Source organism: Myxocyprinus asiaticus, chromosome 21 (genome assembly GCF_019703515.2).
Source record: "Myxocyprinus asiaticus isolate MX2 ecotype Aquarium Trade chromosome 21, UBuf_Myxa_2, whole genome shotgun sequence".
In the NCBI taxonomy this organism is placed as follows: Eukaryota; Metazoa; Chordata; class Actinopteri; order Cypriniformes; family Catostomidae; genus Myxocyprinus; species Myxocyprinus asiaticus.
Window position 1 is genome coordinate 10,838,457 of NC_059364.1, and position 13,935 is coordinate 10,852,391.

General features: G+C 33.6%; 1 protein-coding gene across 5 annotated transcripts in view; it reads right to left on the bottom strand.

The window, feature by feature from the left end:
• The window catches only part of LOC127412420 (adhesion G protein-coupled receptor B3-like), a 252,987-nt gene that overhangs the window by 55,518 nt on the left and 183,534 nt on the right, over positions 1-13,935 (bottom strand). For all 5 annotated transcript variants that reach the window (XM_051648751.1, XM_051648750.1, XM_051648749.1 and 2 more), the window contains 3 exons: positions 12,381-12,456; positions 7,109-7,211; positions 5,491-5,534 (listed from right to left, as the gene is read on the bottom strand). In XM_051648751.1, coding sequence (XP_051504711.1) covers positions 5,491-5,534; positions 7,109-7,211; positions 12,381-12,456 — 223 coding nt within the window. The remainder of the gene's footprint in view (positions 1-5,490; positions 5,535-7,108; positions 7,212-12,380; positions 12,457-13,935) is intronic.

The following is a 13,935-nucleotide window of genomic DNA, read 5'->3' on the forward strand; positions in this document are numbered from 1 at the left end:
AACACCATAATTATGTTTAAGAATTTGATGCATTAACCAAATTTACTTTCTTTTTAAATCAACATCAAGATTTTAGGTATACTTATTTCTAAGGTCCTGTAACTGGTCACCATGTCTTTGAACTTCTCTTTTTTTTTCTTTCTTTTTTTTTTTTTAATCAATTTATTTATTTATTTATTTTTTTGCCTTCAGTAGTTCATTTTAAATCCTGCAGCATGACATAACATTTTTAAAATTACAAAGTTTACATCTACATTACATTTACATAAATTATCCTAATTTCTGTCCATGGATATTCATTGCAGATATTCTATGTAGTTTCTTATAATTATTAATATGAGCTTATTAAAGCTGCATGCAAAATTATAATAAATTAATTTCCAAAATATTTAAAACAATTATAAATGGAGTATAGCATGTCACACTGCAGGACATATCAACTTTCCAGAAGTATTTCATGTCAACTACCTACAAAGCAACACAACCTTGATGTTAAGGTTATCAAATTGGTATAGCCTATATCAAAATGTATACAAATTCTGTTAATCTATATTTTGTATGTATTTGGTGGTTATCATGTACTTTTATTCAAGACTACCACTGCTTATGAAAAGGGCACATATGGCCACTCTTAGAAAAGCAGCTGGCGGAAACCAACCTTTGCTATTTCAATAATCACCTCTATTACTTCTGAGGAACTTTTTACAAGTGGAAAAAAGTATGATTTATGCTAAAGTGTGCATCCTTTGATTTCTCATACATGCAAAAATGGATTGAATTCTAATTCAAGTGAGTGCCAGCATGACCGATGCAACGCTAAGCAACATTTGGCCTTATAGAGACAAAGATTCTACCTTTAAATCAAGATGTCTTATCATTTAACAACACTAGGATAAGACATTCCTGATTTGGTGTGACACTGCTTGAGGAAGGCCCACGTCGAAAATGCGTAGGGGAGTTTTTGAACTTTTTGTATATATCCATGTGATGATAAAGGCTTTTTAATGTAATAAGATTGCTATGGTTATTTTGCTTTTTTGGACATTCCTGAAAACTTTGGAGAAACCTTTGATCAGTTGTGCTGAGCTTCGTAGCAAATAATTTGATTCTGATTATATAAAAATGCTCTCCCAAAGCTTTCCTGAATTGTGTTTTTGGTTAGCATAAGCCATTAAAGTGAACTAGGCTTGCAAACAGGTTTGTAAATGTGTGATGACATCAGGTATTCAGGGCAGGCACAATGTCTTACATTTTTTTCAAGTTGCTCATTACTATAATTGTTTTTTAAAACACTGTCCTGCAAGAGGCCTTGCTGGTCTCACAAACAAAGTGCTGAGGACAAATACCATCATAAGCATTCAAGCCCATTCAGATGAAGAATGCCATCTAGACACAATTTAACTATGTGATTGTCCTCAAACCATTATGAATAGGGAAAATGGTATGGGATAATAGAAACATGTTATTATAAATAGAAACATTATGCACTTTATTGCATCTTAAGGAAAAAATTGAAATTCTGTCATCATTTACTCATTCTCATGTTATTTATAGCAGAATGTCCAAGGAGCTCTTTTCTATACAATAAAAGTTAATGGAAACCACAGCTTTCACGCAAAATTTTCAGTAAATAACAAAATTTTAATCTGTTCCTCACAAAAAAGCTACTGTACCATATGTATTCAAAAGCAGTGGAATATAGTGCATTAGTCACATGGACTACTTTGAATTTTTTTGTTCTTTTTTGGAGCTTGACAGCCCCTGGTACCCATCCACTTTCACTGTATGGAAGAGAGCGGCATGCATTTTCTTGAAAACCTCTCCTTTGCTGTTACACAGAAGAAAGAAAGTCTTACGGATATGAAACGACAATAGGGTGAGTAAATGATGACACAAGTTTCATTTTTGGATGAACTATTCCTTTAAGGTTTCACTCTGCCTGAACCTGAAAATGTCAGAGGTTAAAAAAGTGTCATTTCTGATTCACACTGAGCTCTTGTACACCAGTGTATACATAATGACTTTCAAAGAGAAACACACAGCGTCATGTTATGAATATCACCAAAATCACCAGCTGTTTCCCCTCGTTGTTTGAGCAAATCTCTTGGGGTAATTAAAATTACGCCTCGAAATATGCACAATCACGGCAGACAGAGCTGATAGAGTTGTGCATTTGTGTTCTGTAATTGTTTGCTCGCAAAGGCCAATTTTGATTTTGTGCGAAGAATAAACAAGTTAAAGAACAGATTTAGTAATGAACAAGTTTCAACATAAATAAACATGCAAACAGATTAGAGACTAAACTCAACAGCAAATTTATGATCACGAATACTCATGAAATCCAGATTATTTGCGACCAATATGAGTGGCTCTTTTTTCATTAGCAAATATGAAGCATGTTTATACATCCCTTCCTCCCTCCCTCTTTATAAGCAGTCTGTGATAATACCACACAGCTAAAACCCATTCCAGTCCTTAAAATTACACTCAAGGGGGCAGACTCCAGTGGCCCTGATTCAGTGAATATTGGATTTGGTAAATATGCTTTCCTTGTGTTGTTATCGGTCACTGCACACAGAGGTCTGGCTAATACTCACTCATATTGCCTCTATGTGCACTGTGCAATTTTCATATTTGAAAATTATTATGATTACATAGAAGCCATTGTCAATTTACAGCATGGGCCAGACTGGACTAAAAAAAGTTAATTATTTAATGACTGAGTCCACACAGATATTAGAAAGATCAAAACAAAACAGAGCGTACTGACATGATAAGCATGTTTACTTAGATACTAAATAATCTCGCAGAGATGTTCATATTTTTAATAAATATTTTGGTATCACTTTACAATCGGGTTGAATACGTTAACATAAGTTAACACAATTGTTAACATGAACAATATTTTAAATATTATGAAAAATACTTTTCATTCCTTTTGTTAATATGTTTTTTGACAATGAACACTAGTATATTATAAATAAACAAAGATTAATAAATGCTGTAAGAAATTACTGTTTATTGTTAGTTCATTATACTTAATTTTAACATTGTAAATTATATATACATATATATATATATACACAGAATAAACTAACATTCATCACTTTACCAGTTTGGACAGAACTCATTCTTTATTATTACTATTTTCCACATTTAGAATAATAGTGAAGTAAGTCATAAAAATTATTTAAAAAAAAAAAAAAAAAAAAAAGTTTTTATTGTTTTTATAATCTTATTTTTTTAGCTTCAGAGTAGATTACAGCTCTACACAATCTGGACATTCTCTCAAACAACTGTATGAGGTATCCACCTGGGATGCTTTTTAAACAGTATTGAAGGATGCTGGCCACTTGTTGGCTGCTTTCCCTTCATTGTCGGGTCCATTATCTCATCCATTTCATTAAAAAAAAATAAAATAAAAAATGTTAATGTAGTAAAGAAAAGTATATGTTTATATTTGTCTAAAAATCTAATTTCAAGCATAAATCTTTAGATCACAAGGTTATTACAATCACAAGAAGCATGAATTCTGTCAGTGTGTCCAAAATTTCTACCCTTTATGATATGAAGCAAACTAGTATTTTTGGCACTACATGCATCTACTTCTTCAAAAAGCACTTCGGAAATTAAGGACTTGCGCATTACAGTATAGTATTATAATATATCCCCTTCTCTAAGTTTCACCAGCTATGAAAATGATTGCGACTGGGCCGGATGTACAGCCTCGCGGTGTTTGTGGATTTGACTATTTCATCTTTTACCCATTCTTTAGTGACACTGGAGTAATTACTCTCAAACACCCACTTAAAGTGCACTGGTTGAAATGACAATCTCAAACTGATATGAGACCAGTGACACTACTGTTTCCTGTAAAATGCTAAAAGTTATGCTTTAGGGTTGGAGCAGCTGGTCCTTTATCAACTGTCAAAGGCAATGTATTTCTCAGAGTAAAATAATATTAGGATTCTTTAAAGTCATTATGAAGCATCATTCGTATACCATATTACTTCCATAATTTGACATATTTTCTTTTTAAGTGAGACAGGGCAGTCAACTAAAAAAGATTTGAGGGTGGGACTTAATTTATCATTCAGAAATTGATTGGATAATTAAATCTGGGCATTACCAAAGTCCCTTTAACCTGAGCATGACTGCTGTGTGCATTTTCAATTCCTCTTTTTGATTTGTAACTAGTAGTAAAAAAAATAAGTTTTATTATTATTATTATTATTATTATTATTTAGACCAAATGGTTTCCTAAAAATGTATGTCCACATTTGTGGACAGTGAGACTAAGCTGTGAAATTTTAAATAATATCAAGCTATATAAAGTCAGATTTTTTTTGTTGTTGATCAAATTGTTTATTATGCTTCCAGGAGTGTTGGTTATTCACGTTTTTGAGACATTACAGACATTATATCAAAAACTAGCATAAATAATTCTGATTCAAAGTACTGGCCAGCATCATCCGATCACTCCCAACCAAATTTTTCATGAACAATTCTGAATCTAGGTACTGATTACCATTGTCTCATGTCTCAAATCTGCAGCCTAAAACTGAACTTTGGATTGAATGCACTTAGCTGCATAGAGAGCTATAGGATGCTTCCTTGTTCCCTATTTAGTGATTGACTCAATCTCCAGTGTGCTGTCTGTCTGCACTGGTCTCAGAACAGTTTGAAATGCAACAAATTTTCATCCTAACTCCATATAAAGCCTCTGAAAGCAACATTTTCCAGCTTTTGGATGCATCCTCAATAGTGATAATTAGTGATCAACAATAGCATTCTAAATGTGGTAATGAACAGTGAATATAGGATATTTTAAATGAAAATGAGCATACAGTCCACGTGCATGGTCAATGTGTTCAACAGCGTGCCGTTTCGTGATAAATCACTCAAATTTTTAAAATGGCACATCAGATGAAACTAGAGACTCTATTAAAAATGTACTCTATTAGACTCTAGTAAAAATGTAATTAGGTTTTTTTTACCAGATGTAGTAATGTTGGCATTCCTCCCCAAGACAAACTCTGCAGTGATCGAAGTTGTTTGGTCACATGACTCCGTACGTCGAAATTTAACCCCCTTTACTGACAGCACAGTCTTCTGAACTGAGATCAGTCGGTTTACATTAAATTAAATCATGCATTGTGTATAGCAAAGCCAAAAAACAATGTCCACGCATGTGGACGTGGGGTCACACGAGATAAAGACGAGCACCGCAAATGTTTAAAATATTTTTCTATCAAATGTATTCCCTGAAAATAGCAATCAAAATTCTATTACCGCTGATATCAACCACTGTTTCACCTTGATGGCAGCGGAAACACGTTTCCATGGATACAAAAGCTGGATATTTCAACAAGCACAACTATTGCCTCTGGCCATGAAATTACTGTATTAAAGGCACATTTTTACAAATCTGAACACAATATCACAAACATACCACTTACACACGCACTAAAAAAAATGACTTTCACTTACATAACAGAGCTGTCCCACAATGAACAGAATGGATTCAATGTTCCCTGTGAAAAAGCAAACACGCAAACATATATTGTTATTGATCTGTGACTGGACAAGCAACACTATGTTTAAACATATCAAAGTACATAAAATACTTTACCCGATAAACAGACATTTTCAGAAGCCCACTATCTCAATACACTTGATTTAAAGGGATTGTTCTTCCTTAAAAATGTAAATTTTGTCATTATTCACTCACACTTATGTTGTTCCAAAATGGCATGGCTTTCTTTATTCCGTGGAACACAAAATAAGATGAAAGACATAATGTTAGCCTCAGTCACCATTCACTTGCGTTGCATCTTTTTTTTTTTTTTTTTTTTTCATACAATGGAAGTGAATGGAGATTTTCATTCTGCCTAACATCTCCTCTTGTGTTCCAAAGAAGAAAGAAACTCATACTGGTTTGGAACAACATGACATTGTGTAAATGACGACAGCATTTTCCTTTTAGGGTGAAATATTCCTTAAGTGATAAACTGGAATATATATAGTAAAAAGCTTCCATTGTAATCTTCTGTCCATATCTTGATCTGCTCTCAGTCACCATGAGGAGAGAAACAACTGGAGGAGATGGCAAATTAATTATTGCACTAATTACTGCTCTTTGTTTGTTGATTAATGTGCCTGAAACATGTGACAGTGCAACTGTAGAGCAATCCGTTGCTTGGCTGTCATGAATCACAATGTCAAGGAGGAAAAGAGGACCAGTTTTCTTTCAACTTTAGCTCAAATACACTCCAATTCTTCTTCTAGTTTCTGTTTAAAAGGCCATATGTTTCATGGCACTGCATTTTAACCGTATGTTAATGAGCTTTCTTTTTTCATAATTTACAAGAGAGAACATCAATCAATTTGAGCAGTATTGCAGATAATGCAATTCACAAAAGATATTGGTGTTTTTTTGTTTTTTTTTTGAAGGTTGTGAATTCCTTCCCTTGTGTGACAGTCTTTATTTATTGACTGCATTTATTGCATTCATTTGGCATATTCACACACTTCTTAAACTATACTTGTACTAAACTTATATCAATAGTTCTCAACTGGTGGGTTGTGATCCAAAAATAGTTCTAAGGTCTGTTTTAATAGGATTTCAGACAGCAGGGAAAAATACTAAATGCAAATAATAAAATGCAAATAACCACATAACCATGCTTTGCTAGGATAGAAAAGAAAAAAGGCTTTTAAACTTTTAAAAAGGAGGAGAAACGCATCCCATATTTTTTGTTGTTGATGTTAAAGGCCAAACATCCAATCAAACTATATGGTATATTGTTGAAAATTCATTTATCACTTGCCAACTTAGGACAGGCCACAGACAGGTTGTGTGACATGCATTCTTCCTTGAAAACTATTAAAAACACTATGAAAGGTAAAATAAATCACAACCCAGAGTCAGTGTCAGGTCGACACTTCATGTCCAATATAAAATCTGGGTTTTTGAATTTGCATTGGGTTCTGAAGCGAAACCAGCTGATAACCACTGAGTTATAAAATATGTATTTTACTTCTATATTGGTGTAATTTAGCCTCTCAGGGTTGTGTTACTGGTGTGATTGACCTGATTGGTGCTTACATTAGCTAGATGAGCTAACTCAATCTCCAGCTGGGCTTCTGTAACTCTGGGTTCTGGTCGGACAGTCACAGCAATCACTTTCGAGTTCACAGCAGTGTTATTCCTGTGGGTTAGATAAAACCAAACACAACAATCAGTCGAACGAGTAATGCTAATTTTATTCATTTCAACACTTTCATTATCATTAGTATTGATTTTTGTTTAAACTGTCCATTCTGCCCATTTTAAGGAATGCTGGCTCATTTGGCACAGAAGAATGTGGGCTCAATTTAGGACACAATATCAATGTGAGGTTGTCATTATTGGTAATTCCTGTATTCCCTTATCTATCTAGACAGGGACCAGAAATGTTGAAATGCATGTAACTACTATGAGATATTACAAAACAAAACATAAACTAAAAAAACATTTTAAACCCACTGGGTGCTATTGAAGCACTTCAGGCTTCCATTATATAATAAACATCCATTAACTGTCATGAACTTGATATGTCAGCGTTAAAGAAGGCAACAACAATGTACAAAAAAATAAATAAAATAAAAATAAAATAATGAAAGCCAGTTTGTCACATTCAAAATTATCTGATTAACTCTAAAGATTGCCAAAGTAACAGCATATTAAACATGGCAAATTGAAATTTGTTTTTGCTTCAGATTTTTAATTAACTCTAAATGGTTGCCTCAGGGGAAAACAATCACATTCAGATGAGAATCAGTCAATCGCCTGTGACCTGACTAGACTCAAAAAGTTTCTTTAAACACTTTTTTCTTTATTGGCCAAATCAAATATATGTTGTCTCTGTATATATCTTAAATACGTAAGGTGGTGTAGCCTATCTGTAGCTACAAGGGGTACAAAACCATGTTTGATAAGCTCAAGTACCCTTAGAACTTAAGGTATTTCTGAATCCTTTCATCTCTCTCCCTCCTCCAGAGGGCTAACTAAACTAATTTTCCTTGTGTAACATTTGTCAACATAAACGGGTTTGAGCATGATTTCATGGTCCATTTAAAAAGAGACACAAACAAAGAAAATGGATGCCCAACAATTAGTTACTCAAGAGTCCACAGTGAGAAATTAATAGCTGAAAGTAACCTTGCCAAAATGCCAAAAATGAACATTGCCAAACGTAAAACTAAAGAGACAGTAAACTCTTTGTTTTTAGATATTATAAAAAAATCTGAACAAAACTAGGACTTAAAAAACTTAAACTAAATTAATAATACAATTTAAAAAATACACTGCCTGGCCAAAAAAAAAAAAAAAAAAAAAAATACATACACTAATGTTTTGTTGGACTGCCTTTAGCTTTGATTATGGCATGCATTCATCATGGCATTGTTACGACAACTTTATGCAACATCACAACATTTATTTCCATCCAGAGTTGCATTATTTTTGGCCAATATCTTGTATTGGTGATGGGAGAGTTGAACCACTCTGTAAAGTCTTCTCCAGCACATCCCAAAGACTTTCAATGGGGTTAAGGTCAGGACTCTGTGGTGGCCAATTCATGTGTGAAAATGATTCCTCATGCTCCCTGAACAACTCTTTCACAATTTGAGCCCGATGAATCTTGACATTGTCATCCTGGAATATGCCCATGCCATCAGGGAAGAAAAAATCCATTGATGGGATAACCTGGTCATTCAGTACATTCAGGTAGTCAGCTGACTTCATTTTATTGCTGCATCACATTGCTGAGTCTAGACCTGAGAAACTGAAGCAACCCCAGATCATAACACTGCCTCCAGAGGCTTGTACAGTGGGCACTATGCATGACAGGTGCATCGCTTCATGCGCTTCCCTTTCTTACCCTGACGCACCCATCACTTTGGAATAGGGTAAATCTGGACTCATCAGACCACATGACCTTTTTCCATTGCTCCACAGTCCAATCTTTATGCTCCATAGCAAATTGAAGTTGTTTTTTCAGATTAGTCTCACTAACAAGTGGCTTTCTTGTGGCCACACAGCTGTTTAGTCCCAATTCTGTAAGTTCTCATCACACTGTGCATGTGGAAATGCTCTTACTTTCACTATTAAACATAGCTGTGAGTTCTACTGTTGATTTTTTATGATGTGACTTCAAGCATTTTAGTGATCTCCAATCACGATCATTCAAGATTGTTTTCCGAACACATTTCTTCCACGAAGCTGACAGTTCACCACTATCCTTCCAGGTTTTAATAATGCGTTGGACTGTTCTTAACACAATTCCAGTGATTTCAGCAATCTCCTTAGTTGTTTTCTTGATGCAGGCCAATAATTTGCCCATTCTGAAACACAGTAACATCTTTTCCATGACCACGGGATATTTCTTTTGACATGGTAGTTTAAGAAATGAGAAGCTAAACACTGCATCAGTTAGGGTTAAAAGAATTGTTACCAGCTGAAACATATTAATTACTGCAATAATGATCCGATCATAGGCTCTTAAGTATCTGCTTATTTAAATCCAAATGGCAACTTTTTATTTGGCCAGGCAGTGTATGTGTAAGTATGGGTAAGTGAGGGGTTTTCACCCTTTACAGACCCAGGGACCCCTACCCAAGGGCATTTAAAATAAAAATATATTTTCTTGATAACATATTATAATAACTTATATTCAAAACATTAACATTATTATATTACATAATGCTTATAAGATAAAAAATTATTTTAATCATATCATAGTTTGTTCATTCAAATAGTCAGAAATGTCATACAAATTTAAGACAAATTCTAAATATTTTCTTGACGGAGCCCTGTTTGAAAACCCTGGTCATGAGATAAAAATATTCAGGTTCAGAAATTCAAAATGAATGCACAGATTTGATCAAAGTTATTATATGTGCATGATTAACCAGCCATTTCATGAAATTACACAAGACTCTAAGCATCACCTCAACAAATTACTAAATAATATAGGTCCTTTCATATTAACTAGTGTTAATGTTTTAATTGTAAAAACAATCTAATACTATTTTGTCTTATGAAATGTTCAACAACACGATCTGTTTTTACAAATCCCTCAGCTGTGTCTTGTTGGTGTTTGTTTCTTTCTTTAACACTTCTCTTCTGTTATCATCCACTGTTTGTACTGATCTCCATTTCCCTACTGGGCTCACTGAATCTAACAGGGCTCAAGAACTGAGGACTGCACTTCTTCCTCTGTTCTTCTATGAACCTCTCTCTCTGTCAGTGGTAACTCCACTGAGGAAACCTCAGATTTGTTGAGATTTGATTGGCAGCTCAGGGTCACACTAGGAAAGGTCTGTTCTGTGTCTCCAGAGGTTTGGGTGGAAGTCCTCAAATGGAACAGGAGTTTTTGATGCTGAGATTTAAGACGAACTCTGAAGAATAACTAAGAATTCCATTCTGACGTATAAGTTGGGAGAGAAAACACTATAGTCTGTTGCATTTCCTTCTGCTTTAGAAAATCGAAGGGATTTGAAGGAACAGCTAGCTGTCTTCCACAAATGTACAGTAATCTATATGTTTGTGTTTTGTGGATATATTTGCCACTAGGCCTTAACACACTGGCCATGCAAGTTAGTTTCACAGAATATAAACTTTTTATAAATATAAATATAAAACATAGTAAAAGAAGACTGCACAACATTTTAATAAATAAGGAAACTAACATATACACTAAGTCTCTGGGTAACATTTCAGTACCACGTTAAAATAAAAAGAAATCTAAGATTTTGAGAATACTGAGAATACTGTAGTGTCATAATATTAAGAGAATGAAGTCATTATGTTTTGAAAATATATCTCATAATAGGTCTGTTATGAGAATAAAGTTATAAAGTTTTAAAAATGAAGTTATTACGTTTTCTAGAATATAGTAACCTTATAATATTAAAGGTGTAATATTTTGAGAATAGAGTCAAAATCAAGAGAATAAATTTGTAGCATTATACTGTGTGATTTTTTAATGGAACCTTTTTTTATTATTATTACTATTATTTTTTAATGGATCACTTATCTTGCCCTCCAATGATTAACTCCTTTCTGCAGTTGTACATAATTCATAAACCTGAAGCATAGAGATCTTGCCATGAGAGAGAATTATAAAACCTGTGGAAAATCTGATCAATTCAGTTGTTTTCTAAAATAAACTGAGAATTCACTGATATTTTCACAAAATCAACACTAATTGTAAAAGTAAAATACCTCTATGCTTGTATGGTATTTGGTGTTCATTTGTTATTATTATAGGCATTATAGGGGTATCCATGTATCTGATTCAAGCACTTTAATGTAAGTAACGTTGAGAGTTTGCAGGATTGGGAGGGTTACTTTTGAAATGTATTCCACTACAGATTACAGAATACATGCTGTAAAATGTAATTTGTAATGTATTCTGTTAGATTACTCAAGGTCAGTAACGTATTCTAAATACTTTGGATTACTTCTTCAGCACTGGTAGATTTTTTCACTTGTTTTGACTATAAAAACTCTGCCAGTACAGTAAGACAAAATACACATGTTAAAAATACATTCTCTGAAAAACCTAAATATCTTATGCAGTGTTGTTTCTAAAACAAGACAAATCAAACTGATCTTGTTTTGATATTTTTACAGGAAAAACAAAACAAAAATTATTATCAAGAATATGATTTTTGCCCTAATATCAAAGGTCTTACTAGAAAAAAAGAAATTATGATCCAACGTGAATTTTCTTGATAAAAAAATATGATCGTGCCTGGTAACATGTGCATGTAAAATGGCTAGAAATAGCATTTTAGCTTAGCATAAAGCTGACAATTTACACAAGGTTTATTTCTATTTCTTCTGCTCCAAACTTACTTCAAAGTTACTTCTCTGTCTGCTCGTATGAATGTAACACATCATAAGAAAGTGTTTCACCACTGTTCAAATGCACTTTGGATCACATCATTTATATGTATAAATGTTTTCCATCTGAAAGGACGAAAATGCAAAGTAAACTCTTCAGTAATCAAAATACTTTTTGAATGTAACTGTATTCTAATTACCAATTATTTAAACTGTAACTGTAGTGGAATACAGTGACTTATATATTTTGTATTTTATATACGTAATCCTGTTACATGTATTCCATTACTCCCCAACCCTGAAAATAACAGATATGTTGACGCTGTAGATAAAATTACTGAAAAGAGTTTGTAAACGCCACAGATCATCCTCTTGCACTAGCAATAAATCACATAGCTCTATACAAAAATATATTTTGAAAACATTTATTTGTACTGCATGGACAATGTACAGATTGTGCATGGGTTTCAGGGGCAGCCAGTCTTACCATGGACCAGGCAGCATAAGGCCAAGAGTCTTGTAGAGGACCATCCCAAGAATGAATACAGGAGATCCATCCAAATCTGAAAAAGAAGAAAGAAGTCGTCTGGTTAAATGATATTATCAGCATGTTTTGTAATCAGAAAATAGCATCTTTATAAGGAGACATGCTTTTCTAAGTTCCCTTTTCAATGACTTCTCTTAATGACATTGAGGATTATTTGATAATTTAAAGTACAGATTTGCTTCACGTCTCAAGAGGTGCTGTTCGCATAGAGACAGGGATTAGAATGCTTTCCGAAATTAATAGGAATGTCTTAACACATCCCTTTTCCGTGTGGGATACTTTTAATCCAAAATAATTTAACAAGATTGCTTTTTTTCAAAACGCTACATTAATTAATAAACCTCTAAACAAGCAAAATACTCATTCAATATCAATTAAAAAGTCTCTCAGAATAGATATTACAAAGAAGCCTGACTGCTAATCCATCATAAATTCCCTGCCAATAATGAATAAAATGGTAGATTAGACTATGCTAGCAAGGTTATTGATAACTAAGAGGCAAAGGTCTTTCTCCACAGGCAGCACGGCTAATCCTGGTTCAAACAGTTTTGAATAGCCTTCTAGTGTAGCTCAAGGCAAGCTGGAGTGAGTTATCTATAAACTCAGTCCTTCATTACTTCCTTCAGATACACTTCAGATAAGACTGATCACTCTAATTAAGTAAATAGTCTGGTGCTCTGGTGTTTAGCTCTCTGTGCTATCATTGTTAGAGAAGATACGGCAAACGCTGTGTCATCTGAATTGATGTGGCCGAACAAGTGCAGTCTTCTTTAAAACAGGCAAATGGAAAGTAGTGATCATATAATCCTGTAATCCTAAAGTTAACCCATTCGCAGTTAAACCATGCAACTGATTTTGCACAAACATATCACATCATAATGTGCAATATAAAAAACATAATAAGCAATAATGAAACATTAAATTTTAATATCCTACTGATGATTTAATATACCCGAAAATAACATTGTTTTATAGCATGTTAACATGCTGAGTTCAAATCTATAGAGTCTGTTGGCGCAAAGATTGTATGACCTTAGAAATGAAAAAATAAGTAACAGTCATCTTGGTGTTATTGCTAAATAATCCCAAAAGGGTTATCAGAACCTCCAGAGTGATAATCAGCAGTACATAACCCCTGTGTAGATTAACCAGCTTGTTACACATCCACTAAATAAATAAATGGGCATGAAATTTGGATTTGAGTTTAAATTATTATGTAAGATTATGTAAGAAGAAAGAGAATGCAGAGTGATACGAGAGACATGAAACTAGCACAACTATGTAGACAATTGGTTGCCTGGCAGGGACAACAGTCAATTTGAGTGGTCATTCTACAAAAATATGCCACAATTGACCATCAAAATGAACTATTCCAGAGAGCTATATAATAATAATAAGAAGAAGAAAGCAAAGAAAAATCAAGGTAAATATTACTTGTGACCAGAATATTTGTATTGTCCGTCATTTTCAATCAATTCAATGCAATTTCAATTAT